The sequence below is a fragment of the Apteryx mantelli genome, chromosome 1 (assembly GCF_036417845.1).
Source record: "Apteryx mantelli isolate bAptMan1 chromosome 1, bAptMan1.hap1, whole genome shotgun sequence".
In the NCBI taxonomy this organism is placed as follows: Eukaryota; Metazoa; Chordata; class Aves; order Apterygiformes; family Apterygidae; genus Apteryx; species Apteryx mantelli.
In genome coordinates this window covers 128,659,913-128,687,904 of record NC_089978.1, presented here as the reverse complement: position 1 = coordinate 128,687,904, position 27,992 = coordinate 128,659,913, and the positions used below count along the sequence as shown (strand labels likewise).

The window sequence follows — 27,992 nt, the reverse complement described above, 5'->3', positions numbered from 1 at the left end:
ACAGCTAGCCACAGAAAAGACTAAAGCCTTTATTTTAGATGTTAAAGCATGGGTTTGTCTTTACAGATATGCAGCTGCAGATGGCGTGTATGTGAAAGGCTGATTAGGCAGAGTGCATAACTCCAGTCCATTCATGCGAGTGTGTTCCTGGGAGATGCCTTCCTATGGGGGAGAAGAAAAAAACCCTTTTCCATAGCATCATCTTTCATGAAGCCCTTGCTGCAAAGAGGGTGCTAGATGTTGGTGGCAGCTCTGCTTGGGCACATGCCCCACAATGTTTCTTGTGCTGCTCTATTTCAGTCTTCTGTTCTTACGAACAGCCTAGTGCCATAGATGGCTGCTGCCCTGTTTCTTGGCCCCTCCTGTTGCTTTCCTAAGGATGCCTTCTGTCTCCATAGCATTATAAAAGGCACATATACATCTATATACAAGTGCATAAATATATAAATAGAGGTGTTATACAAAAATAAATACCCATTCTCTTTCTCTCTTTAGAATAAGTCTTTTGCAAAAGGCAGTTTGGTCCCTAACTGGTAGGAGAATGAGTCTCTAAGGGCCTCAGTGGTGGCGGGCTGCTGTTCAGATGTCTTGGTAGGTCCTGACCCAAAGATGTGATCAGTGAATTCTGGGGATGGATGTCTCCTCTGGACTGGCAGCAATCTAGCCTTTCTACCTCTTCAACTGGCACCAGGCCAAGGCAGCAAGGGCTTCCTGAAAAAGAGGTGCAAGAGACAATTACAATGCATATAGAAATGGGAGATGCTGTGGCAGCTTTCTAGTCAACAGCCTACTTTATGAAGATAGGTACTCTGATCAAATACAAAGAACCACGTTCTAAAAGTCCTGCCTATATGGGAGTTCGCTCTCATACTTTCACATGATGCTACAATCTTAAATGTACATCCATAAAAAATACTACATAATCCATGCCACAAGAAGGCTGGATCAAGTCCTCGAGGAATGGATTCAAGTAATTGTTCATTGGTCTTTGTGTTTGACTGGCAGTCTTGGAAGATTAAGAAGGGCTAAGGAACAGTGTCCCTGCAAATGGAGGTGGGTATGTGCCTTCTAGCAACATACAGTTCAAGCTTTTGGAGAAATGAGAATCCATCCTCTAAAACTGGCCTGGCAATTAACAGTCTCCAACTGCTAGTGAGGTCTTTTCATGCTGCTATTCTGTGCAGTATTAAGGAACTCCTCTTGCACCACACTACTGAGCATTAACATAGCCTTCAAAAAGGCTCTGCAATAAGATTTCCCTTCAAGATCAGTCCGGAACAATGAGATGAAGCAAGCTCTGAGCTTTCCAGACCACTGACCTTGGTGGAACATAGGATCCCGTCGAGCATCCAGACTGAGGTCTCCCATTTTGCTGCCCATCACTGGATGATGCAGGCCAACAAAGTGCTCTTGAAGGTGAGGACAATCATCTTGTGACTGGAGAAGCTGGTGAGTGGAGTCATCTGGGAGACTGTAGAGGAAAGAGCTGTCTTCTGGTCTTGAATTGGACAATCTGGGGAGGCAGACAAACAGACAAGGTTGTTTAGCACTATTCACAAATCTTTTTCCTTGAAAGATACAGCCTGTGTAATATCTCAGCCAACTGCATTAATGCAATGACATAGAACATTCCTAAATGAGGGGAAAATGAGAAATTGGGATGACCTTGTAGGATGGGAGTGAGGTGATAGGAACTGATCTCCATGATTCAAAACCTGGTGCATGTCACAGGAGCTGAGAGGAGTAGTTTTTCCCATGGAGCACAGCAGTAATGACTCAAGTCTGAACAGTGAGACACATGCACCTGCAACTGAACTATCGCCAGATTTTGGGGCAGCTGTTTATCAGCATCCAGCTACAGACATCAGTTCTCTCATCCTCCTTTTCAGTCTCCCACTTAGAAGCAGAGGGAGAAAAAGGAAGAAAAAAAAAAAAGTAGGTCTTGATCATCTCTGAAATGAAATTACCCTTCCCTCAAACCTTAAGAGGAATGAGCTCTATTTAAAAAGCGTAGACTAAGAAGGCCTAGTGCTCAAGCATGGATTTGTTTCCCAAGTGAATTGAGACAGAAAATAGAGAACATTGAGGGCTGGCTTTTACGAACATGTATTCCTGTGGGCCCCACTGGATCATCCCATCCTCCCCCACTGTAAGCCAGGACTAACCTGGAGGGCTGGTAGTCTTGCTGGGCATTCCCATTTTGCAGCACTCTCGCCTGCAGCAAGGTGTTGATCTCCTCATGCGGCTGGAAAGAGAGAGGAGGATCTTAGCAGAGCAATGCCACAGAGCAGCATTAAGAGGTGGGTGCTGATCTGGGATACAGAACCAGAGCCGTGGGGCAGAATGGGGAAGCTCTTATGAAAGAAGACAGAAAAAGTTGAAACAATTTCTTCTGCTGCAGAGGACAGAGTGGGACTGAGCACTGAAAAATCTCACTTCTCACCTACTGCTTAATCACTGGAAGATGATAACCAGTTCATGGTCTTAGCTGTGCCACTACCTTGGCTTGTGTCACTATTTACAGAGTCCTCAACACTGTCAGTCCCTGTGAGATTTGCTCAGCAAAAACAGGAACTATTAGCATGAAGAGATCCCTTTGCTCACTGCCTTCTCTGTACCTAGAGCCACTGCCCCAAGAAATCAACTCTTCACCAGCATTGTGGAGACCTTTCTGCTCATCCTATGTCTCAGACTCCACTGCAAAGGGGAAATCTCTCTTAAGAAGAAGCCAGTCTTCCTACTTCTACACATGGCAAAGGGTGCCAGGCATGCCAGCAGAGCTCTCCCACTGCAACCACAGCCTCCAGATCATGTCAGACCAGCTGTTAACCCCAGGTGTGGACATACCTGCTGCATGTCATCTGGGCCGTAATCTTGGGGTTTGGTGCTTGCATAGCCCACTCCTGCAGAGGGGCAGATGTCATTCAGTTGTGCCGCACTGGCATAGCGCTGCCCGTTAACATAGAGATGTCCATTGGCACGTGGAGCAGAGATGCCTCTCAGGGGCACCATGGTATATTGGCAGGATGATACCAGCAGCCCAGCTCCTGGGAAGCCCATGTCAATGGTTTGCTCTGCAATGGGAAGAAAAAGGAAGTCTGAGGCCAGGAGCAGAGGTGAAGCCTACCAGGCAGCCATTTCGGCCACCCATAACATCCTTGGAGACAGATGATGGGAAGGGCCCCTACACAGAGGAGGGGGTGCCCTTTTTCTCTTCAGGTAGTCTCAGGGTTCCTTCTCAACAAGGTCAACAAGGTAAGCAGAATAAGGGGCAAACTTGCATACTGGCCCTTAGGAAAGGATACTTACTTTGCTTGGACCAAGCTCTCCAAAGGCAAAAGGGGATGAAGGCCACGATGAGGAGTACGATGGAGCCCAGCACAACCCCTACAATCAAGTATGGCAAGTCGCTGGAACGGGCCACCATGGCCCCTGTCCCCAGGCCACTGTGCCCACCACCAAGTGGGGGATGCTGCTGGGGGGGCACTGTTGAGGGTGGAAGACGACCTGGCAGACCAAGAGACTTCCGAGCTGTGAATGGAAAGGGCAGCGAGTTAGACACACACATGTCACCCTATGGTGACAGACAGCAGGAGGAAGAGCAAGACACTCCAGGGATGTCCACACTGCTGTGGAATGGACAGACTTCTACAGTGGCTTCAAAGGAGCACTCCTGGATGCCAGAGGATTTCCTAGGATAATGCTTATTGCAGTATAGACAGGTCCTCTGTGCATGGCTTACAGATCTGCCAGTCCCTTAGGCTGCTAAAGCAAAAGAAAAAAGGAAAAGGCTCCTCCAAAACATCCACTTGGACTTAATGCTGTTCCTACTATGACAGTACAGCTGCTTCGAAGACTACTTAAAGCCAAATACAGCAGTTCAGAACAGGAAGGGAAAATTAGCCCTCCTGGTTCCAATCACCATCTACCCAACACTCAGGGAGACAAAAGGTAACTACCACTGTGAGGGAAATGGTAATGGACTTGCTGGACTCTGCACAAAGATGCTGTGAGTACTGGTATGGGTACATACACATAATGAGCAACAGCATCAACCTTTCTTCTCCCAGCCCCAAAGCTGCCTCCATCTCCTTTCCTGAACATAGATGAAGCACATCAGGCAGGGATGGTACCTGCTCTCCTGCGCTCTGGACATCTGCAGGCAGGGAAGGCGCAGGGCTGCGCTCCCAGAGGCGCCCTGCAGAGCTCATTACCTTTGGTTTCACAGATCATCACGTTGCTGAACTCGCTTTCACCACCCTCGTTGAAGCATTGCATCTTAATGTCATACGAGGTCTCTGGCTGCAGGTGGCTGATGGAATGCCAGTACCGATCTCCTGAGGAGGGAACACACAAACCATGTCACTAGCTTCCTCTGGGAACATGCAGCTGGTCCAGCTCCGCAACAGTGCTAGGTAAAGCAGGACTATCCAGCTGCAACAGTCTCCTGCCTTTTGTGCACAGGGCTCCTTCTGGCCATGTGATTCTCCCAGGAGGAACCAGCAGCTGGGACCAGTCTCCCAACATCTCCTACCTTCCACCACATCCTTCTTGTAGTCGCTGTCATTGTCACTGTCAGTGGGGCGGTAATAGATGTAAAAGCCGTGGATGGGAGTGTTGTTGTTGCTGGCTGGAATATACTGCAGAGAATGGGAGGGAGAGCAGAAATTAGCAGAGATGGCACACTGTCAGATCGATATTGTGCTGGTTGGGGAGCAGGGGTAGAAATGGGATGGGACAGGAGGAAGATCGAGCAAGGAGATTGTCCCAGTGTTGCCACTGGCTTGCACAGTAAGGGCTTCCTTCCAAGGGCTGAGAGCTATTTCATGCCCTCACACCCTGCTTCTCTCCAGTAACAGAAGACCCATGAATTTGGTCCTGTCAGCCCAAGCATCCAGTATTCTGCTCCTTCTCAAGACCCACAGCCAATGCTTCAGAGAAAAAAAAATTCCTCAGCAACAGTGACTCAGCTGGGTAAGGATAAGTGCCCTTTCACCTTCACTCCATTAGGTTCAGGGCTTCCTGACAAACTACATCTTACAATGAACCAGTGAGCACAGAAGACTCACGTCTCTGTAGACAGTTCTGTTCCTGTCCCACCTGGGGTCATGCTGTCCCAGGCCTAGCTGTTCCTGCTGTCTTCCATCCAGTATTTTACCAGGGAGGTTGGCAAGAGACCACTCCTCCTTACCAAACCTTATCAGCTACTGTTTGTGTTTAAAGGAACAGCAGCGCCCATTCTGCCATGTAGCAATTTCTGGCAAGAAGAAGGTGGCAGAGAAGAGGGTGATGCATCCCTCTGAATTAGCTCCTAGCTGCTGGAATGCTTGCATCTGGGCTTGTGATCCAAGAGATCCTACTCCCTACTAAAAATCCTCTAGGGTGGACTGCTGTAAATGATTACCAGCACCTAGAATCACTATCCAGCAAGTGAAAGCGAAGAACATGTCTGCTGGAAACCCCTGGGACAGTCAGAGGTGCTAATGAATTCCAAGAATTTGGCCAGGAGAGCAAGCAGCCACCCCATGCATCAATGCCTGTTGAACAAAATGGTCAAGACCCTGAGGTTATGCAGTGAAATGCCTCCTGCACACAATGCTGGGTTCAGACAAAAAGGGTTTCCTAGGTTCTCAGACTTTCCTTGCTCCTTCTTGGATCAAGCCCAGGCCTCCTTTGCTGGAGAGAGCTATTGGATCACAGATCCCTTTGCGCTGGTGACAGGCTCCAGTATGGTAACCTGGGAGATTTGTGAATTGGGAAAGTAGCACCCACACATCTGCACATTCAGAGGTCTTCCCTTCCCACCCACCCTCAACCCCAAGCCATACCATCCACTTTAGCATGATGGTGGTCTCATTGATGGCATCTGTGAAGGTAATGTATGGCCCAGCCACAGGGCGCTCATAGACACGGTTGCTGTACCCAGACACTACATATGGCCGAGATGCAGCACTGGGCTCGCTCTCTCCCAGGATGTTCAGTGCCCGGACACGGAACTTATAGGAAGTGCCTAGGGGAGAAATTGGAAATAAGAGTTGCACCAAGACAGTACTGAGGACTTAAATGACTTCCACTGTCAGCACAGGCTTGTGGAGAGGAGCTACATCTCCTCCAGAAGGCAGAGAGAGCTTTCAGAGAGGCTTTGATGGAAGTACAAATACTGATTTCAGCCATATGCTAGACTGAACCTGTTTTTATTTCCCTCCCCCCGTTCCTATCTGGAAGGTCTACAGGTCAGCTAGCAAAATTCTGTACTGAAAGGTGTGTGAGTGGATTCAGAGATGCACGAAAAAATGTCCTGATGCCAAAGCAGGTCTGGAAAGGCTTCCTTCCCTTACTACATGGAAATTAGGTACATAAATCTGAGTTAAAAGCTCTGAGTCTAAATTACTCTTACCCAAACATCAATCTTCTGTTCTTTAAATTTAACTAGATATTTTCCCCTTTTAAGCTGGCCAGCTCAATGATGCCTTCTTTCCTCATGTGAAGTAGAATGGGAATTCTGTGCCAATATGCTTTGCCTGTGACTAGGAAGAGAAAGGATCTGTACTGTCTAGTAAGTGGCAAAACCAAGACACTCCTATGCCATTAGTAACTATATCCTGTAAAACAGAAAAGCATGTGCAAGCTTCCCTGTGGGAGGTCAAATCTATGCTGGTCCATGCAGCTGGAGAAATTGGAGAGTTTCCCTTTGCATTTAAGGCTGTTGCTGGGAAGGCTTTGTTCTGCTCACACATCTCAGGGTTAAGCATGATGTGACAGATGGCTAACCGTCCTATGGGGACTGCACAGCTTTTCTGGAAAGTGAGAAGGAGAACACCTGCCTACCTTTCTCTAGGCCTGGGATTTCCACAGAGAGGCGAGAGGGAGGAATGTCACTGGTGGCCAGGACCCAGTCTCCCAGCTTCTTCAGTTTCTTATATTCCACACGGAAAGACTGGATGGGGAACCCGCCATTCCCACGGGGTATCCAGGTCACATACACAGATGTCTCTGATGCCATGGAGATGGTCGGACGGTCCGGTGCCTCTGGAGCTGCAAGGGGCAGAGAAGGACATCAAGACATGAGACACATTCATCTCTCCATGTCTGGAGAATCCTGTAGCTCAGGACTACTTGCATTGCACCCACACGTGTTCTTTAAATCATGAATACTCTCTTCTTTTGTCTCTTCATTAGATCTGGCACCCCAAACCCTCACTCCGTTTAGTTTGTGCTCTCCAACCTCCTTTTATTCCTACTTGCAACTCGCTCCTTTTCCTCTCCCAAATAGAGCAGGGAGAGGCAAGGTTTGTGGTGTGTATATACATGTTATGGGAGAGGTAGCAGTGAGAGGTGTGGATGAAGGGTTGGTGACTGATGTGGAAGCAGTGAGTAGGGGGAGACTGACAGTAGGGAAAGAAAGGGAACAAATGCGTGAAGGAGAGGAGAACAGAGGAAAGACTAAGAGGAAACAGATGAGGAGGAAATAAGGAAAAGTTCTGAATTGTAGAAATATAACTAGATAGGAAGACAATTGAAAAGTGGGAAGAAAAGAGATTGACTGAGCTCTGGAGGAGAAGAAAAAAAAAGAACACATGAATGAAAGGGAGACGGAAGGAGGACTACAGAGAAATTCACATAAAGCATCATGGCAGCAGTGAATAATACTAATGGCAGACACAAGGTGGAATACAATTAATTGGATTAACCAGGCAGAAACTGACATTTCTCCAGTGCAACAAAATGGCTGAGTGGAGGAATCTCCATCCCTAGAGTGGGCCCTTTGTAGGGCTTGACTAAGAGACAAGGACTCCAGGACTTGCTGGAACTGGATTCTCTTCTGCCCTCCAGCACGTGATGGTGCACAGGAGCTTGTTCCTCCTGGGTGCTGCACATTCGCAGACTTTGTGGTGGGGCTTTCTGAACACTTCACGTGAAACTCAGCAAGAGAGAGAACTTCTGAGAGGTTCCTTGCCCACGGGGCATCAACCTGCTCTCCTGCGACTGCCTGCCAGAGCAATGGCAGGGATGTCCAAGAAGCACCGGTCCTTGTCAGGAGCTAGACATCACCCATTCAGCTTTGCACAGTCTTGTTCTAACCAATGGAGACTTTAACCCCAGCACAGCCTGACCACTATTACCCAGAACAAGACCTAGTACTCCTCTCCCCCCCCCCCCTTGCCCAGCTGAGGCAGAGCCTTACGGGATAGACGGCTGTTGTCGGACTGGTTACTGCTCTGAGTGCTTGTGCCTGGGTCATCCTTCTGGGTTTGCTGCTCTTTGCTGGCGACAATCTCTGGCTTTGGGCGCCGTCCTATGCAAAAGGAAGAGATGGCATCAGTGAGAAGGAGACGCATGAAAAAGTTAATCTTTGCTCTGATGGGCAAAAAAAATATTCCCATGAAAGGTTGCTGGGATAAGTACTCTTTGGACCAAAACAGCCCTAGAGGTTCGAAGCACTCTACTTGCAGACAGGAACTAAAAGATGCACTAAAGTGCAGGTTTGTTAAACTATTAATAGCTTTTTCCTCCTGTTAACATTTTATTTTCTAAAACTTAATTGGTTTTCTGAAAAAGTTGTTGCTAGATTTCTGCCTGAGAAGGTGGTAACTAGCACAAGAGAGACGCCTGAGGGGAGGTGGGGGCAAGTCCACCCCTGTGTGGAAGGTTGCTACAAAGGGAATGCCATTCCTCATGCTCGCTGAAGATAGGAAAGGCAGCAAGGGGACAGGGGGCCTTAGCTTAGACTTTTGGAACATCTTTTTAATGGTAAAGGTAGCTTGATACTAAGGAGACTGTAGGAAAGCTTGGAGTTTCCTTTAGTGGAGGACAGGTGCTTCAGAACAGATTAGATAAACACCTGTCAGGAATAACCCCTGCACAGCTGATCCTGTCTTTAGGCAGAAGACAGATTAAGTGACCTCTTGACATCCACTCCAGACCTACTTCCTGTGGTTCTGCAGGTGTCCAACTGAGTCACCCAGACAGGAAGTGACTTACTCCATCCCAAGGAGAAGTGAAGACTTTATTTTCCCTTCCCCTGTTTCAGTCATGCTGTCCTTCCCCTCCACTCTCCCTTTTGACAAAGTTGCTCTAAGCTCAAGAGCAGATACATTTCCAGAGGAGAAACAACCCCTTTGTCTCAAAGACCGTGGCAGGCTGTAAGAGTGGGGCCAGCGCTGGGCAGCTGCCTGCGCTTCAAGGCTGGAGCATGATATCTCCAAGGTCCTTCCCAGCGACTCAAAGCAAAATGCCCAGGGAAAGGTTTGACCTTTACCAGTCCTGAAGGTCACCATGGCTGTCTGTCCCTCGCCAGCACAGTTGTGAGCGGCCATCTCCACCTCATAGAGGCTCCCGGGGTCCAGCCTGGTCAGGGTCAGGCGGTGCTGTGAAGCTGGAACGTCCCTCACTGCCCAGCTGTCTGAGGTGTTGGTGACCTGCTGAAGGACCAATGCACATATTGCAAAGCTGGGGGTGAGCTTGGCTTCTTGCCTGTACCAAGCTCTGAAACTTGCATTACAGGTTGTAGCAACTGGGCTAAATTCCCTGCCTTGATGTCCGTTCCCCTTCTGCAAAGGAGGGAGATTTTTCCAGCCTGTTTTTACAAAGCTGAGGGATTCAGGTATAAACAGGACAAGTCACCAAGCATAGGGGTATTTTCTTGACCCCTAGCTGTCTCAGAGGTTCATTCACCCCTGCTTTATCTGCTGCTCCCCTCTGCTATCACTGTTCCTCAATACATGCAGCAGTGCATATAGCTCTGGAGCAGTTATGTTCACAAAAGGCAGAGTTAGCCAAAGGATCTAGTTGGTTTAGGAGCCAAATCTCTCCTACTGCCTAAACCCTGAGCTGCCCACTTCTATGGAATGAGGTGCCTGGAAACCACTTTGGTGATCTGGACCTAAATCACTTGAATAATGGCTTTTTATCCAGTTATATAGTGCCTACTCTGTTAATTGGCTAGCTTTATTGGAGGGGGAGGCTGACCGTCTCCCTGGTGCTCTCATTTCTTTGCCTTGGGGGGCGGGAGGGAGGGTTCAACCCCTTCTTAGGCTGTGCCATTTCAGATTTTACTGTGGGATTTTGGGAAGCTGCATCCTAGCCCAGGACACTTCGAGGTACGCAGAGTTAAGTCTATGAGGCCTTCCCTCCGGCATTTCCTGGCTTAACTGAGGAACCCTAATGTTTAAGCAGGGAATAGACCATGTATGTCTGTGGCTGCCAGAAAGGCTTGGAAACAGTTCATTTTTCAATGATGTCCTGATGCCCCAAACAGAGGGGGAAGGAAGGTGGGACCCTCCTCTTTCTCCCCAGCTGCAAGGATAATATTTTTGCAGGCAAACATGCAGGACACCGAAGTGACCCAGTGCCGAAAGGAGCATTAGCAATGGCAGGCAACGCAACAAAACGGAAATGCCAAGACTCTGCTGTATCATTTATCTATCTTCTCCAAGCATTTGACACTGACTGATTAATGCCTGCCCAGTTTTATTTTTATTCCTGAGCCTGTAGAGTTGTGAGGCCAAGGAGGGGAGCTCTAAAGACTGCTAATATCCAGGAAAAAGAGAAATTCTTAAGAAACAAAGATAATGGCTGTGTAGCATCTGACTGCTCGCAGGCTGTTGAGATTTTAGGGGCAGTGTAGGAGTAGGGAAAAGAAACATCCTGAGATATTTTCCAGAGGAGAGAGAGACCCATGCACAGTACAAATTTAAGTCTTCTGTCAGTAGGTTTTGCTTTCCTTAGCCATCTTTCACACAAAGAGCCTTTTCTTTTGTGGCTGAATTGATTCCTTCCCTCTCTACACACACGCAGTTCCAGTCAGAGATGTTAAACCCAGATCACTATATAACTTGATTCTAAGCATCTCTGATGGAAAGACACTCTTTCTAAACAAGTTTAAGGGTTATTGGGACTAAACCCTTCCCATACAATCTTTAAGTCTCCCAAGAAAGAGTCTCCAGCTGAGAATTTGGACTACACTGAAAACATATTACTGCAAACTGCAGTGACCCATGGTGACCTTCCACTGCCCTACAGCCCCTTCCAGGTGAAGCACTGAAAAACAAACAAAATATGGTCAAACTCTAGTATGCAAGTTAAGATCATATGCAGAATTAGTTGTTACATGATATGCTATTGGGGGACACATCTCTTTCTGGCAGACAAATAGACCCAATAGTCTGATGCGGCTTTTGGCATTTTTTGTTTTTTTATTTAAAGTTGCCTGTGTCGGCATCTCATGTCTTTGTTTCAAAGGGCTCTTTAAAGAGATGGTTAGCTGAAACCCTCAGTTTAAGTTTTGTTTAGAAAGAAATCAAGGATGTGTGTGGGGGTTATAAAAGCCTCCTATTATAACAAATATGTTCATGAACTCAAAAAATTCCAGGAAAATAGATACATATATAATTGAAAATGGTGCCTTGCAGTGGCTGGGAATCCAAAACATACCAGATCTGGAATGTACTTGAACCCCAAAACAAAACTTAACACTCAATTGCAACTCCTGCATACCCAAAAGAAATACAAATAAATCCAAGCTCTTTTTTCCCCCCCAAATCCCCAGCAAAATGAGAAGAGATGCTCTACACCTTGAAAGCAGAATTTTTACCTCAATGGTGCTTTGATATTTTAGAACAACCACTGGGCTGCAGCCCTGTGTGAAGTCTGCCCACCATGCTGAGAAGCGCAGGCGAAGGGCAGGAACCCCAAGGCCTGGCAGGGCTGCTTGTTGGTGCACCAGGGGCTTGCTCTGCGCCATCAGCTGAGAGACATGCTTGACAGCACAGTCTTTCATCTTCTAGAATAAAACCCTGAGAAACAGGTGGCTTAGGACCCCCCCTGAAGATTTAGCATTGCTATAACAGCTCTCTGCCTGCTCCTCATCATCACTGAGCATGGGGGCTTCAGCGCTGCTGAGCAGCGTCCTTCATTTAGCAAGGCAGGTATGTGCAGCTGGGAGAGGCTGCTGCTCTGCATCCTGCAGCCTGAGCCTTTCAAGGGAGACATGTCCCCCCACTCCTGGTGGCTCATGCCACTGTGAAAGTCAGCCAAGACAAGAGTGTTACAGAGTAAGTCACTGCACAGCCTGCCCTCAGGACTTCCTGGCTGTGCAAGTCCACAGCTGGGAATTGGAAGTGGAAGCCTTTTAAGCTGGAAATACACATGGATGTGCATATACCCTCTGCACGCTCATGCAGACACATATGCTGCTCTTGGCACTGCTCTTGGAGAGCTCAACAAACTTCTCGCAGCCTGCCCTCCTCATACCTCAGTGGACTGAGGCTGCAGCTGAGGATGTCGCACCAACCAGCGCCACCAGTGACCAATGGGTGCCCATGCCCCATGTTTGCCCATGGGGTGTGCAAACAGGCAACAAGGCCACCAGACTTCCTGTGGAATGGGTGCTGAGGAAAGATGGGAGCAGGCAAAACAGCGATACCTTGCGATGCTTCACCACGTAATAGAGGATGGGGGCTCTGCTGTCAGGACGAGGTCTCCACACCAGATCATAGCTGTCTGTCTTGGATGTCCGGGGAGAACTGAGAATGATGGGGGCCTCAGCTGGAGACACGGACTCTCTGTTGGCTGCGCACTGTGGAGATGCTGCCAGAGGGGTCGTCTCAGGCTTTGGCAGTCCAGCTTTATCCAGGGGCAGCTTTAGAGCATTGTCCCTGGAAGGTGGTGTCGGAGGCTGAGCTGAGCTCAACCAGGCATCTCGCCCAGGGTTCAGGGTAGTTCCTGAAAAAGACGCCCAAAGTGAATGAGTGGGGTAGGCAGGGCAAATGCCAGTTCCAGTCTGCAGTGAAGGCAGAGCAATGAGAAGCCCCTTAAATTAATCCTCTCAGAGGCCTGAAGGTGCCCACCACCACAGGTACCTTAGAGGTATTGGGTCCCAGGCAGTGCTGGCTGCTGTGCCACTTGAAAAGGTGTTGGAAACAGGCTCTCCTTCTCCCAGTACAAATGTAACATGCCTCTTTGAGGCATCTTTCAAAACAGCCCTTGGCTACATGGAGCTTCCTACCCCTCTGAAGCCATTCTTAGAATAGGCTCAGCACAGACCAAGTAAACAGATGGCACCTCTTTTACCCCAGGTGTGTCCACTCACATCAGTGTTTAAGCTCTTGCTCAGTGCAAACTCAGGTACAGAGAGCTGAATAAGTCAAGAGGTAAGGCACTACACCCAGATGTCCTTTGCCTATCATGTAGAGCTAGCTCAGGTATGCACACATGGCATTGCTATCATCTGTTCCTACAAGGAGATACAGAGATTCCAGTCAGAGAAACCCTAGGACTGTACGGTGAAAGGGAAGGAAGAACATGGCAGCTCCAACACAAGCACAAGGGTTACACACAGACTTTCTTCTCCTGCTCCTCTCTGGTCCTTCCCTGTGCATTAGGCTCTGTGATTGAACAGTCACGAGCTTGGAGAAAGGGACTGGGTACAGACTTACCCGGCCGGGCTGTCCTCAGTTGCACCATGGCTTGTGCACTGCCGACCTCGTTTTCTGCCATGCACTGATATATGCCATCATCCTCAGGCCCTACGCTGAACAGCCGCAGTGCCCTGCGGGACAGCCGGAGCCGGTGGCTGGAGGAGAGGGGTATGGCGTTGCGCAGCCACATGACGGAGGGCTGGGGGTTCCCTTGCACCTCGCAGGTGAACTTCGCACTCTGGCCCCAGGGAATGATTTCCTGGGACAGCTCCATAGTGACCTCTGGGGGCTCTGTGTGGGGAAAAATATAGCTGCTGAGCACCACTTTGCAAGCAGCACAGCACGCTTATGACTTTGGACTATCCTCTCTGGCAGGGACGAGGGCGAAGGCACGGATCTTCAGCCCTCCCAGTCCTGCTCCCTTTACAAAGGCCCACAGGGGTCTGCTTTGTTACTCCTCCCCTTCAGCATCCATGTGAGCCACAAGGAGAGGTCCAAGGCCAGCTGCTTCTCTCAGTCTCATGGTGACAGAAGGCACATAAAAATCCCATTTTTCTTAGCTGAAACACCATCCTGCAAAAGTTGTGCTTGTGCCAACAACAGAGAAGCACCTGGACGACATGCACTCCAACAAAACATAGGCATATCTTCCCTAATGCTTGTCAGAGGGGGAAAAATGTGTGGTGGAAATATCTAAGGTATACTGTCCCTTACATTTCCCACCCCACAGAGAGCTTCCCTACAGAGCAGAGCAGAGCAGAGAGCAAGACACTCCCTGACATGTCCCCTATGGCAATGTCAAATATGTCTAAGCAGCAGCTAAGTCCTGCACCAGTGAGTGTTAGTGAAAACCCAATGACACAAATGATAAGAGAAGGGATTGCCCAGAGGAAAGAGGGGATCCATCATCTCCCATTCATGGTGGGTTGCCAGGATGGAGGAACCAGCATCCTCAAGGAAGGATTTGTCTTATATCCTAGAAACTGGAACCTCAGGTAGGGGTTTTCCTTGCATTATGGTTTGTTCAGGGAGAGAAATAGTAGAGCAGCACTAGTATTTTCCCCTGAACATAGCGGAGAAAGTCCAAGCCCTTCCTGGAACAAGGCGAGCGAGGGCTACCGCAGCACTCACCAAACACCTGCACGTTGTAGAAGATGAATGCGGCTCCAGCCTCACCAACCCCATTGTCAGCCATGCAGCTGTAGGTCCCGGAGTCCTCCTCACTCGTGGTGTCAATCAGGAGGTTGCTGAGCAGGAACCGCGTCTTATTGTATGCGGAGACGCTGGAACCGTCTTTGGCCCAGGTGACCTGTGGAGGTGGGTTCCCACTGGCCACGCACTCCAAGATGAGGCTTTGGCCTTTGGTGACAATGATGGTCTGAGCTTCAGGCGGGTAGATTATTCGAGCTGCCTCCGCTGTGGAGCCTGGTGAGGAGAGGAGGAAGGGAGGTGGGTGGGAAGGAAGGTGGTCAATGGGAAAGTGCCCTTTACAGAGTCCAGGTAGGGGAAATGGTAGGGTTAATGCTATTCCCCTGCACTGGTATGTGTGTGCAACCCCTGAGGAGGTACAGTAATCCCAGGGGTTGCACACACAAACCCTGGGGAGCAGACCTCATAGCCTTCTGCTGCTGGAACAGAGTTTTCCCAGCAGCTGATAATGTCAATTCACACAGAAAACCAGCTGGAATAGCACTGGTATGTGTTCCCAGGGCTCGAAGCACTAAGGAGGACGTGCAGCAAAAGGAGACGGCTTACGTCTTACACGGAGCCTCTCACTGGAGACCGAGGTTTTCACCTCCTGAGTCACAGGGTTGTAGGCAGCACATTTATAAGTTCCCTCATCCTCTTGGCTGGCATTGACGATTTGAAGGTTCCCGGATGGCATGATAAGGTAGTTGTCTATAGGGAGAGAAGAGGAGATGGTGTGTGGGCATAAGATCACAGACCAGAAACAACGCAGTGCCCTGAAGGAAAACGTAGGCAAATGGGAAGGGAGAAAAGAACAGGATAATACTGACAGCAGTGAAATGACCCCTTCTGGTTCCAGCACTGGGAGGGGGGAGCAATGAAGCAACAGGGGAAGGAACGGAGCCTCACATGAAGAAAAACTTGTCATATGTACATGCAACAAATGGAGTGATGCTGCAAAATTCAGATCCAAATTTAAAAAATTCCCCCAAATTCAGAGTCAGAGTAATCTTTATTGAGGGACTGGACTAGAGGAATACTTCATGAACAAACGAAGAAGCCCAATGAAGAGCAACATGGTGTATTAGCCAATTCTGCCTCCTCTCCCCTTTCATGAGCTGGTGTTAAATGTGGCTCCCCAGGCATAGGTAGTGGGGGACACCAGCGAGACCTGGCAGAGGCTCTAAAATAACTTGTGCTCAGGTCAGTGCAAAGGGAACAGAAGAAAGGAGGCAGCAGACAGAGAAAGTTATTGCTGCTAGGAAAGGGTAAAGCTGAGGGCTGAGGGAGAAGGATGAGAGGGAGAAGCCCTCCTGGTGCTCATCCCCGCTGGCGGCTCACCTCGGGATGCCTCCAGCCACTCGTGCTTCACGCTGTAGCGGACCTGAGCCTTGGGGTGGCTTTCAGGCAGATCACAGGCAATCACAGCCGTGTTCCCCTCATCCACTTCGATCACATGCTGGCCATCAAACTTGAAATCTTTGAGATCTGTAAAGAGAGCAAAGGACAGCATCTCACAGGCTGACTCAGCACCCCGGCTTTGGCTCCAGAGAGCCAGAAAACCTCCTCAGAAACCTTCCAGAGAAACCAAATTATAAAACTAGCATCAAAAGGCAGACAACAGTGAAGACAAACAAAATTTGGGAGGATCAGGCAATAAAGTTTAGAAGCAAAAGACCCCCAAATGACTTATTTTGACTAGCAAATGGGAAATACCTGTTCTGAAAGGCAAGTGCAGGAGAAGGAACGTGAGCAGGAAAAGCGTCGTTCTCAGCATGTGTTTTGCAGACCTAAAGTTCGGCTTCCAACTCTCCCACTGCCTGAACAATTGATATCTCCACGCAAGGAATTCTTGCTGCAGCCAAATATTTTACAGGCAAAGACTGGTTAACCACTAGAGTTTTAGTATGTCTGAACAGTGCCTGCACCCCAGTTCAAAGAGCGAGAGGACTGCAAGTAAAACCAGGGGGTGGTGAGCAGTCTCCTTCAGCAGGTTTGCTCACAAAAACTAAAATGGTTTTTCAAGGTAATGGGAGGCAAGGGGCCAGAGACCTTCCCTGAGCAGACGGGAGCTACTTTGGCGCAGTTTGTTTGATGGCTAGCGGGTCCCCTGCTTTCGCACCGCATTCTGGGGGTGAGACTGCCAGTCAAGGGGGCTTTTTAAAAAAAGAAAAAAAGAGATAAATGAGAATAGCAGACCAGGAGGAACAGATGGGGTTTCAGCAGGGGAGGCATCTAACCAGGCACCTGCGCCTGTCTGCTGGCTGGTCCATTTGGGAAGTCCATCAAAAAGGGGGGATGTTTTCCCAGGCTCAAGCTCCTCCAAGCTCAGCCCCTTCCCCTTCACTCTCCCTTTTCTCCCAGCTGCGCGCTTCAGCCAGCTGGGCCAGAAGAGCAGGAGGCCGTCACTGAAACGCTTTGAGGGCTCCCATCTGCAGCCCTAGGGGCAGACTGACTTCGTGTCCGCATCTGCCCTGCACCGCACAGCCGCCTCCTCCCAAAACTAGCTGTAAGTGGCCTCACAAACCTGCTGTCCCTGCCCTTGCCTCTGCACATGGTTGTACCTGGTTGCACCAGCTTTAAGGGGGCTGTTTTCTCCGTGGGGTCAATTTAGGAAGCAGGAATGGCAGTGTGGGCTGGGGGAAGGTCTGCACGATTTTTGTTTTCTTTTCCCTTTTTTTTTTTTTAAAGAAGGAGCAGAAACCCCATGGATTTGCCAGGCCAGGGAGCATTTCAGCCTGGGGGTGCTCAGTTTGCAAGCCGAGCAGAGGTGTCCTCAGTGGCCTAAAATGTGTGTTTAGCCCCCAAATCGCTTTTTGGCAGAAGTCCAGCCAAATCCTCTTGGATACACTGGCATATCTTTCCTAGGGCCCACAAGCCCAAAGTTTGTCTGGGTCAGTTTGTGTGGGGAGGGAGGGGGATTGGTGCCAGGGCCCTGCCATCAACGAGGGAAAGGGCACTGAGTTTTGGGGAGTGACAACTGGCAGCTGAAATGGAAAAACTGTGCATCCTTGCCTGGAATTTTTTCATCCTACTTGGAAAAAAGTCCCACTTATGCATTTTTATAGCACCGTGCACCAGCCCACTCGACCACCAGTGACAACTCTGCTCCTTGCAGCAATAAGTTATGTTATTGCGTCAAGGCTCAACAAAGCCGATCTGCCACAGGACGCAGCATTAGCACACATCTTCTGAGTAGCAGGCCACTAAATCAGGATGAGACCACATTTCCTTTTCAAAACCCCAGGCTAAGGCAAGCCGTTACATCCATCGCCATGATACGGCAAGGCCAGGCGCTGTCAACAGCTCTGTCGCCCCTCAAAACCAATCCAAATATGTGGTGCCTGTGACCTCAGGCAGTTTGGAGAGTGGGGGGAAAACAGAAGGGCTCGTGGAGAGCGGACTACACACAGCCCTCCCTTGGCAGCCCCAGCGAGCAGAAAAATGTGTTTTTGTTCTCTGGGAAATATAGCAGCTCTCCAAGAGCAAAAGACAACTCCGGCTCCAAGCTTCTCCCACCCACAGTCATGGAAAAGTGACATGAAATTTCTCAAACAGACTTTCTGATTAAAGCAAGATCCTTTATAAAGTTTAAATAAAAACCAGCTCTCTTGGCAAGGCAGCGCAAAAACCTCCCCCAAATGCCGACTGGAGAGGCTGCCGGGCCGTCGGGAGAGCAAGTGTTCCAGTGCCCAGATTTGAAGAACAGGCAGGAGGTTGAAAAGAGAAGGGGAGGTTTTGCAATGTCATAAAAATGATTTGCAGAGAACATGCTTAATACTTCTGGAATTTCTTGGCATCATTCAATTAAAAAATAATAATAAAAAGAAGGAATAAGGGTGAACTTCAGAAATGTGATTAATCCTTTAAGACAAGCTGAGGAGGGGAGCCACGTTTCCATTGGGTATTAAAGCCAGATGAAGGTTAACTCTTAACTTGTGAGAAGCTGGCAGCACGTTTTGCTCCTCCAAAAACAAAAGTTACTGCTAGGGAGGGGGAGGGTGCTGGTTATTTTCTCTTCTTTGCTTTTTCTGTTTGATCAAGGAATAAAATAGTAAGAGCCACAGAAATGGAAAGAGGTGGAGAAAAGGCGAGAACCCAGTGTCTGCCTGCCCACATCACACATATTTCTCCGATCAACAAAATATAAACGAGCATCAGGAAAATTAATGTGCGCCTTGGTGGTCTGAATTCATCACATCCAAATTAAGATTTCGGAGCCAAGGCACAGGCTCCAGCAATGCTGGCAGGGATCTGCACATACACACACACAGCCCCAGAAGAGGGAAAAGGGGCCCAGGAGCCAGAGAGGCAGGAGAAAGAACAGACCGAGGGCTACGCTGCAGCGGCGCCCACCAGGCAACACCAGCCTTCCCGGGATGGAAAATAACTGCAAGATTTCAACAGTCAAAAAGACTCACTTGTGTAAGAGACAGGAGCTTCAGCCTGCACTCAGTGCAGAGCAGGGAAGGCTGCCTCTAATATTAAACTTGCAGACGGGGGGCCGGGCCTGTGCCCTCCATGAGAGGGCTGCCGCAAGTTGGCTCCCCCCGAACTCGCCTCTCAGAGAGCAGCGCCGCGTCCCCATGCTGTGGGGACCCCGGGGATGGGGACAACTCCTGGGGGGGCAGACATGGGGGGTCCCTCACATGCAAAACCGTCAGCCCACCAATTTCACAGCTGCAGGTCCTCCGGCCCCACCAGGGAGGACGGGCACCCCCTTGCTCCTCCTGCCTTCACCGCCCTGCCAGCCAGCCTGACCTCCGGGAGAACGAACAGCAAGGCTGCGCTTGGAGGAGGAAGGGATGGAGGAAACAGAGAGAGCCAGGAGCAGCTGTGGGAGCACAAGAGCAAGAGCGGCAGAGCGAGGATGGCAGTGGAGAGGCGAACCCAGGTGCAAGGGAGAGGGGAAAAATCAGGTGGGCACAGGGATAAGCTATTCTCAGTGAGCAAGCATAAAAAACTTCCTTCCAAATTTTTCCACCAAATTCTTGCTGCTCCCACAGCGAACAACGCCGCTGTGCTTGCCAGGGGGGTTGGCCCAGGAGCGCTGCCCACTGCCCCTCTCCTTGCTGGCACGTGCAAGTGCAGTATGGCGCGGACGCGGGCAAAGGAAGCGCACCTCCAGTGCGTGGGTCCACCATTCACCCCCTCCGGCTGCCCAGCCTGGAGCAGCATTACCCGGTTTCTACCACACAATTTACACCACTGGCCTAACTTCTGCCTCTGCTGGGAGAAACCACTTCCTTGATCCACTGGCTGGGTTTCCTTTCCCATACGATAGCCTTGCTTTAGCACGCCAGCCCATATTGGAGGTTAACAGGCACACATGCACATGTCCTTGTCCTTAAAAGACATACTTGATCACAGGGAGGCTGCAAGTCCTCATCCACCAGCCACGAAGTGCCATGGACAGACAGAGTGTTGCAAATCCCAGTCGCACTGGGATAATAGGGATTTTTTTCTTTTCTTTTTTTTTTTAAGAGAGTGCAACCAAAGGCCGTTGCCTGTGTCCATCTGCGCCATGCTCGCAGGCGTGATCCCGTGAGCAGGAGCGTGAGGAGGGTCAGGCCTGCGGCTAGCCGAGCCACTGTCATCAGGGAGCAAAACCAGCTGAACGCCAGGGCCCAGGGCCAAGGAATGAGACAGACTAGACAGATCAGATTAAATGAATGGGAGACCATAAATAACTTTTACAAAAAACGTAAGAGCAAATAAAAGCAGGCCCTCAAGGTGAAAATCTTCCCTGTTGCCTTCACTTCAAGGGCAGGGAAAGGTCAGGGAGGGAAGGTAGAGTGCTGGAGAGCAGGAAATGGCCAGGACAGAGGGTCCTCCGGCCCAAACAGCAAGGGGGGATGGCTTTCCCTGCTAATCCCCCGTTTGGCTGTCAGAGCAGCCTGGGGTTACAGCTCTTGCCTGTGCTAAGCTGCACCGCGACTGCTGCTTTGCTCACTCCGTCTGGGAAACAGCCGGCGGACCCGCTGTCTCACCAGGTCCCCACGGCAGGATCTCCCCCTCACTCCCATTTCACTTCCCCGGCCCCAGGCCGCCTCGCAGCCCTGCCGCCACATCTCCGCAGGCTCTCTCCTCCTCGGGCCGGCTCAGGAAACACCACCTGTGTTTTTCCTCGCTCCTCTCCTTGCTTCACCTCTGCCCCTCGGGAAGCTTGCCAGGAGAGCAAATGCTTTTCCAATGTGCAGCTGAAATCCTCCCTCCTGCCCTGCTGCCGGTACATGCATCAGGGGAGTCATCAGGAGAGAGGCCCCGGCAGGAAGAAAACGAAGGGGGCTGTCTGCCGAAAGCAGCTGCAAATTCCTGCGTGATCCCGAGCACAGCCCAGCACGGGATCACTGCTTGCTGGCCCCAAGTGGGAAAGCCCGGCTTTGCCCCAGGGGCTACCAGGAAACCCAGCATGGAAACTCCTCGCTGGGCATTGCAGCTGATCCTTCGGTTGGCATCAAGTGTTGCCTTGGCCTGTGTAGGTCTGACCCAAAGTCACTGGGAACAGCTCTAGCTCGTGTCCGTGCTGTTTGGCCCCAGGACGGCAGGGGATAGCCCAGGCATGTGCTAAAGCAGCTGGATGCCCTTTACTTCCCTCCCTGTCTGAATTAACGTCATGTCTATCCAGGTCAGGCTTGCTGTTGTGTGAAATGCACTGATGTTTAACACACAAGCCCAGCGCTGCTAGTTGCATGGCTTTAACCACTCCTGGCTGCCCACTTCACTGCAGCAAAGCACTTCAGAGGTTTTTTTGCTGAGAGCTGCTGAGCTGCCCCATTAGTCCCACCAGGACTCTGGATATTCAAAGTCTTTTACCGGTGCAGGACCAGCCCACATCAACGTATTCATATCCCTCATGAATTTATGTGCTCCCCCAAGGTTCATGGGAGCTCTACTTTCTTCATACAGCACTTCCACTCAGGAAAGGGGCTGGAGCAGAGCTTCTCATGTGATAGCAAATTTGCCACCCGGAAGCGGGCAGAGAAAAATCCTCTCTTCCTTGTGCCTCCCAGCCATACGAAGGCTTAGAAAAATCAGGACTACCAGCTACCCCTGCTCGGTATAGTCAAGCTGGCCCAGCCTCCAGCCCATCACTGCAGGGCCAAAGGACTGCCTCTGAGCAATGCAGCACCTACCCGACACAGCACAGCCAGCAGCGACCAGCAGTGACAGCCACGCTGATGTGCCACAGGCTGCCAGTGTTGGGTTTTGGCATCACAGGGCACCCGGCTAGCCCTAACCGGACTCAGAATTGCTCAAGTTATGATTGAAGTGCTGTTCCTTTAAGAAATCTTCCCCTTTCTGCAAATCCCTGCTCCCTTGACCACTCGGCTATACAATAACTATTTCATCTCTGCTCGAGGAATGAACTGCTAGTTTCGACTAGCCCTCCAAGCCAAGGAGAGCAGAGATGGACTCAGGAATGCCAATAGGCATCACTGTACCACAGATGTGAGAAGTAGGTATCTGTCCCAAGGCCACAGCTGTCAGCGTGATAAAGATGATTATCTGCTTGCTGATTGTCAGCAAAGCATGAGGCCACCGAGGAATGGTGCACAGTCTGGGGTGCTCTAGGGTGTTTCCCCCAAAGGAGGAGGAGAAAAAAAAGAGTGGAAATAATAGCCTAAAATTTGGCCACAGGATGTTAACTACTCCCTCCAAACCTAGCAAGACAACTTTTCTAGTGACCCTGGCCCTCTTCTAAAAAACACCTTGGAAACACTTTGTTTCTCCTGCTTGTCTCATTCATGCTCCAGTGTCACTTCCCTCCCTCCACCTAAGACATTTTTGGATAGGGCTAAAACTTTCAGAGGGTTTTTCTTCATCCTTTTCAGCCCCCAAGGTGATCTGGAAGATCAACTGCTATGCCTACCTGCCAGGGGCTTCCCTCTTTCTCCTGAGAGGACAGTCTCACCAAACCAGCTCCAAGCAAGGCCCTTGCAGACAGGGTCTGGAGCTGGAGTGACAGCCCATGGCGCATCTGCTATCACTGCTTTCAAACTCAGTCCCACTACAAATCAGTGCCTACTCTGTTATTTTAGACTTATGCAAAGCCATTTTAGAAAGCAGCTTCCAGCTCACTAACATAAACCTGTTCTTTGATCCCCTTCCTCTGGCCACACAAAGAGACATTTTCCTCCTACACCTTCAGTCCCCTGTCTTTCCAGAGCTTCCCTTTCTTACTCCACTCATCAGCTGCCAAGCCTTCCCCACCCGGGGCTCTCTATTGCCCAAGACTGCCAAAATCTGTGTGGGACACAGCTGCCGCCATCCCCAGCTCCCCTACAGAGTCAGAGGATCCACACAGGGCAGCAGGGGAGGCTCCATGATGGATTAGTTGCTCATTCAGCCAACCTCCAGCCTCAGTTTTGTGAGCTCCACTGAAGGGTGCTTGTGGCTTCCCCTTATCAGTAGTGCCTTTGCCATGGCAGACGCTGCAGCAAGGGCCAAGTCCCCCTCATTTACACCCCCAGCCCCAGTTGCAATTCAGTGGCTGAAGACACTTGGCTCCTGGAGAGGGCTGAGGTCCGTAAAAGTGCAAATAATCTCAGGGCAGGCCAGTTCTAATCGGACCTGTTCAGCACCACTGTTCATCTCATGTTACCCGGGACCGTGTGGACTGGAAGAAAGGACAGGCTTAAATCAACAAAGTGCCTTGCTCCAGGGCAGTGCTGGACTTGGTTATAGCTTTGATCTGTCCTGAGGGACATGGTAGGACCTCCTGCTCCCCTCTGCCACTGACTCTAGACCAGAGAAGACAGATAGGCCAAAAAGTAATGCTTGGTCCTAGGAGACAAAACTGGGGGACAGGGAAGAGTATGTGTATGGGGGGGGGGGGGGGAATTTCAGTCTAAGAATGAAATGATCAGGCTGAGGAGCACACCCTGCTCTCCTAAATGCAAACCATGCCCTTGGTAATCCCATCCACCTCTTCCCTCCTCTCCTTCCCTCTATCAGGCCACCAGCACACACAGCCCCCTTTCTGCTCTGGAATGTGTTCTCCGAAACTTAATCTCAGTGCAGAGCTCAGGCCAAATTCCCCAATGGATTCAGCCGGGTGACAACCCCCTCCTGCCCTGCATTGGAGCTCAGGGACTCTCCCTCGCTTTCCCTCTCCTCCTCCTACTCAGCCCGGCCTAAACATTTCACTTCTGATTAATGTATCAGTGACAAGCCAATAGCTCTTGGCTTTAAAGCAAAGCCAGCCCCTGCTTTGCACAAATATCTTCACTCCTTCACTTTCTTAAATCTTAGCCCCAAACTCCCCCTTTCCAGGAAGATGGAGGCCTCCCCAAGCCAGAGGAGGGGGCCAGGAGACAGTGCTGTCAATGCCGGGGGGGTAGCAGTCTCCTTCGCATGAACTTGCTCCATCAGAAACTGCACAGGTCTCGGAGATGATCAGACTCTCTGCCGCCAAAGAAGGGTCATTCATACAGTGCCTCCCCTTCTCCCAGCAGGCGTGGGTTGCCCTTTCTCAGATGCATCCAAATACAGCACTTTCTCCAATTTGAGCATAACATCTGGCCAAAACCAGGCCCCTGTAAGAGAAGTTCTTCATGCTAAGACACTCCCCACTATGCCCACACATCTCCTTGGTCTGTCGCCAACACGAGAGAGAAGCAGTGAAGAGGACAAACTCACAGATAGCAGCAAAGTCCCATGCTCAGAGCTGTGGCTCAGAAGCAAGGTGGCTCCTTGCTACCACGCCATTGCAGCCTAATGTGAAGAGGACAAACCTCCAGGAAAGGAGAGCTTGCATCACTGGGATTCCCAGTGGTTGTAGCAAATACAGCATCCTGCCCCTTAAAGAAAAAAATCACATTACAAGTGCTTCTAGATACTGTGCTGCTCTGTGTCTGTGTCCTGCCAACTTCTGCTCTTGCCTTTTTTGGTAATCTCAGTTAAGAACTCAGCAACTAGATGAGGCAACGAAGTCAGGGAACCAAATGCATGCACACAAAATTCATAGCTGACATTGTTCCTGCTCTTTGTGGGCTTGTATAAATTCACTGCAGGACAGGTCTGTAGCCTGCCATGCAGAAGAACTTCTTAGGTCATGACCAGACCATAACACAACAGTCAGTCTACAGTTGAAAATGCTATAAAATGGCCCAGGCCAAGGGAGCACTCCCTTGGCACCAGCAGGAACGAGTGAGCTTGGATGATCCTCTCAAGATGCCTGAGTGGAAGCCCGAGCAACACGGGAGATGGCAAAAGACTGAAACTACTCACTAGCTAACGTTACCACTGCAGGAACACTGGCAATGACTCCTTCAGGCACACGAGCAATGCACTGGTATCGCCCCACGGTGTGGTTGTTGAGAGATGTGATGATGAGTTTCCCTCGCTCAATGTGGATACCCAGCATGTTGTCCGATCCAATCAGCTCTTTCCCGTTCAGTCTCCAGGTAAGGTTCACCCTGGGGGGGTCCACCACACACCCTAGGCTGACTGAGCCCCCCAGCTTTTGGACAATAGAGGCAGGCTGGACAGTGACCTGCAGAGACTCACCTGCACAGAGGGAAAGAAAAGGAAATAAGAAAGCTCCCTGAGTCTCAGCAAAACAAGACGGTAAAAACTCTAGTGCTGGTATGTTTTGCATTCCCCATTGCCTATACTTGTGCTGCACAGTCCTCTTTGCCCCCCACACCCACCCTAGTGCTTGGAAATGCACATCAGCTCCATTTCTCCTTGGCACTACCATGCTGAGATGTCCAACTCAAACTGTAACCCCTTCTCCTCTCAGGGAGTGTTTGAACTCAGACCTTCGGTCAAGGCTACTGAGGAAGGAAGGAATGGAGAGAGAAATCAACCTGTGCTTGAGGCACGGCTATGCTAACCAGCCCAAAGGGAGCAGCGGGGTAAGGACGCTGGGTGAGCGGAGCCAGGGAGGCTCTGCCCAAGCAGGGATTTTGCTAGTGGGGATTTCCCCCTGCCCCTAGAGGAAGTGAGGCAGCAGGATTTACTGCACCACCTCCAGAATGGGACTGGACACTGCAAGATGTTCCTTAGGGAAGTGAGAGAAGCCAAAACTTTTGAGAGAGAAGGGGGATCTGCTGTCTCGAGTTTAATAGCCTTTATTTGCCTCAAGGCAAAACATAAAACAAGATGGAATAGATGAGCAAGAAAGGAAACTCACTCAGTTTGGCAAAGCAGCTAGCAGCTGCGAGGATCAGGCAAGGGATGGGGGACATTGGTCTCTTCCTTCCGCGGGTCATTGCCATCCCATGCAGCATGTCCTGGAGCAGAGGCACCCAGGGAAGGGTCCCATAAGCTGCCTCAGAGGATGCAGTGGAGGTGTGGCAGCAGCTTCCTGTGGATGACAAGAGAGATGATGGTATGACACCCTCAGACTCCCTCTGCTTTCCCCTGGCTTCTTCAACAATATCCCTCAAACTCCCAGGGATTCACCAAGTCTGGCCTGAGCAGGCTTCAGATGCTGATACATGCAATTCCCCTCCCCGGCCTCTCCCTGAGCATGGTTGTTAGTCTCCCAAAACATCATATCCTCAGCTCTCAGTACAAATTTACATGTTCGTGCATACACACACACACGCACACACATATACTCCCTTTCACCATTTCAGATTCAGCAAAGTGAGTGCCTGTACTGTGCCAGCAATCTATATCATGCAATTTTCAGGAGCAAAACACGAACATTTCCAACAAAATGCTCCTGGAGATATTTGCTCAGTGTTGTTGCTACTTCTTGGTTGTGTCTGCAGAATATACTCTAGCTTAAATGCAAAAAAAAAAAAAAAAAAAAAAAGAGTAGATGCAAATACAGTCCTAGCCTAGGAAACAGAGCTGATCCCACACTTTCACAGTCTGTTCCTGAGACTTTGACCATGTCACTATTGAGCATACCCATGTTCCAGTTCAGACAAGACTCCTTATGTTATCTAAAAGTTTCTCTACAAGGAATTATTCCGAAGTAGAGGACACCTTTTCAGGAGAAGAGGAATGACCAATTCCAAATTTGTTTAAATTCAACGCCCTAGGCTAAAGGTGGATTAAGCTAATTTGGCTTAATATACTTTACCTTTATTCTAGATAAAGAGATCCAATGTATGAAAGAATTCAAATTAACTGTTCTGCCTGAAATGCACAGCCTGTTTTGAATTGAACTTCCCTGTCTGGACAAACCACTAGATTCACATTCGAAAGCATCAATAATCTTCAAAAATCTTGAAGCCCAAGGCCACCTGTCACAACCCAGATTGCTGTGAAGCTCTTCACAGCACAGCAGCTGTTTTGGAGAGACTGTCATGAATGAACCCTAACCCAGACAAGCCAGGTAGGGGGGATTAAAAATCTAAGTGGCTACAGCCAGAAGTTACCATCCAATATGCCTTTGATGTCAGATGGGATTCACCTTCAACCAAGGGTGAAGGGCTGAGAGCAAGAAGAGGTATCCCTCTATGGAAATCGTAATACAGCTAACAGCATTCTCAGCTCCCTCTAGGAGCAGTCCTAATAAGATGACCTGCAAGTCTAAAGGTGTTTCAGAATTGCTCCTATGGCATGTCCGCATTGGCACTGGAAGAGCCCAAAGACCAAACACCACAGTAGCCAACTCAAACAGCAGTTGTTTTTCCTGCTCCCCTTGCAGATACAGAGTCAGCTCATTAATCGCAATCACCATCCTCAAAAGCATCTGGATCCTGCAGAACAGTATTACCTACTTTCACTATGGTCACTGCTCTAGTCATCACTGGTTTGAGCACGTCCTTTCCATATCCATCTCAGTCAGAAAGGGGAGACAAATCTCTTCAGACATAACCTCTAAAAGAGGGACTCCTGAAGTAAGGACTGCGACAGACTCCCCATGAGATGCTTGGCAAGTCATTCAAGGTAAGGCTGACCTACTATTAGCAAGGAATGACAGCACTTGTGGAGATCTAACTGGCTATTCTCAAACGACTCCACCTGAGCACTGGCGACAGCAAAGGTCCAAGAGCATAGCGCTCGGGGCAATGTCTGTGGCTGGCTGTGCTGAGCTCTACATGGCTACAGCAGGAATTGAGAAAGCTAGTTTGGGTACATCTCTGCAAACTGTGCAGTCCTTTTGACAGCGTCACAAGCTGGCCCCTTGCCCCTCTGTGACCAGAGCATTGCTTGGGAGACAAGTCATGTAGAAGACATTCATTTCAAGTTGAGAGGAGCTGGGAAAAAGAAAAGCCACCTTTGAGTTGGAATTTCAAAAGGAAGAGATGCCAAACAAACTGACCTGCAGCTGGAGCTTTGCAAATGCCACAAAGAGCATCTTTACATGGTATTTTGAAGGCTTATGTGAGCTCACTCTGCTTGCCCTTCCAGTGGGTTAGATGCAAGCCAGCTCTTTCCCAGAAGTTATGTAGCCATGGTTAGTGTGGCTGTGAGCCC

The 27,992-nt window shown here is 49.8% G+C and overlaps 1 protein-coding gene across 5 annotated transcripts; it reads right to left on the bottom strand.

The window, feature by feature from the left end:
• Positions 1–15: 15 nt before the first annotated feature.
• On the bottom strand, positions 16–27,902 carry BOC (BOC cell adhesion associated, oncogene regulated). Of its 5 annotated transcripts, none has more exons than XM_067301807.1 (19): positions 27,838–27,902; positions 25,747–25,920; positions 24,840–25,118; positions 15,948–16,094; positions 15,174–15,317; positions 14,550–14,843; positions 13,437–13,709; positions 12,425–12,723; positions 9,254–9,422; positions 8,186–8,296; positions 6,829–7,035; positions 5,829–6,010; positions 4,535–4,640; positions 4,215–4,337; positions 3,310–3,531; positions 2,848–3,074; positions 2,166–2,245; positions 1,320–1,513; positions 16–711 (listed from the first exon to the last, which is right to left on the bottom strand). In XM_067301807.1, exons 2-19 carry the CDS (start codon positions 25,841–25,843, stop codon positions 527–529), a joined length of 3,339 nt encoding a protein of 1,112 aa, XP_067157908.1. In that variant the 5' UTR covers positions 25,844–25,920; positions 27,838–27,902; the 3' UTR covers positions 16–526. The 5 variants fall into 5 exon arrangements, with proteins under 5 accessions (XP_067157908.1, XP_013805637.2, XP_067157924.1 ...); XM_013950183.2 differs by having other exon boundaries at positions 9,254–9,419; XM_067301823.1 differs by having other exon boundaries at positions 9,260–9,422; positions 27,838–27,901.
• Positions 27,903–27,992: the final 90 nt, after the last annotated feature.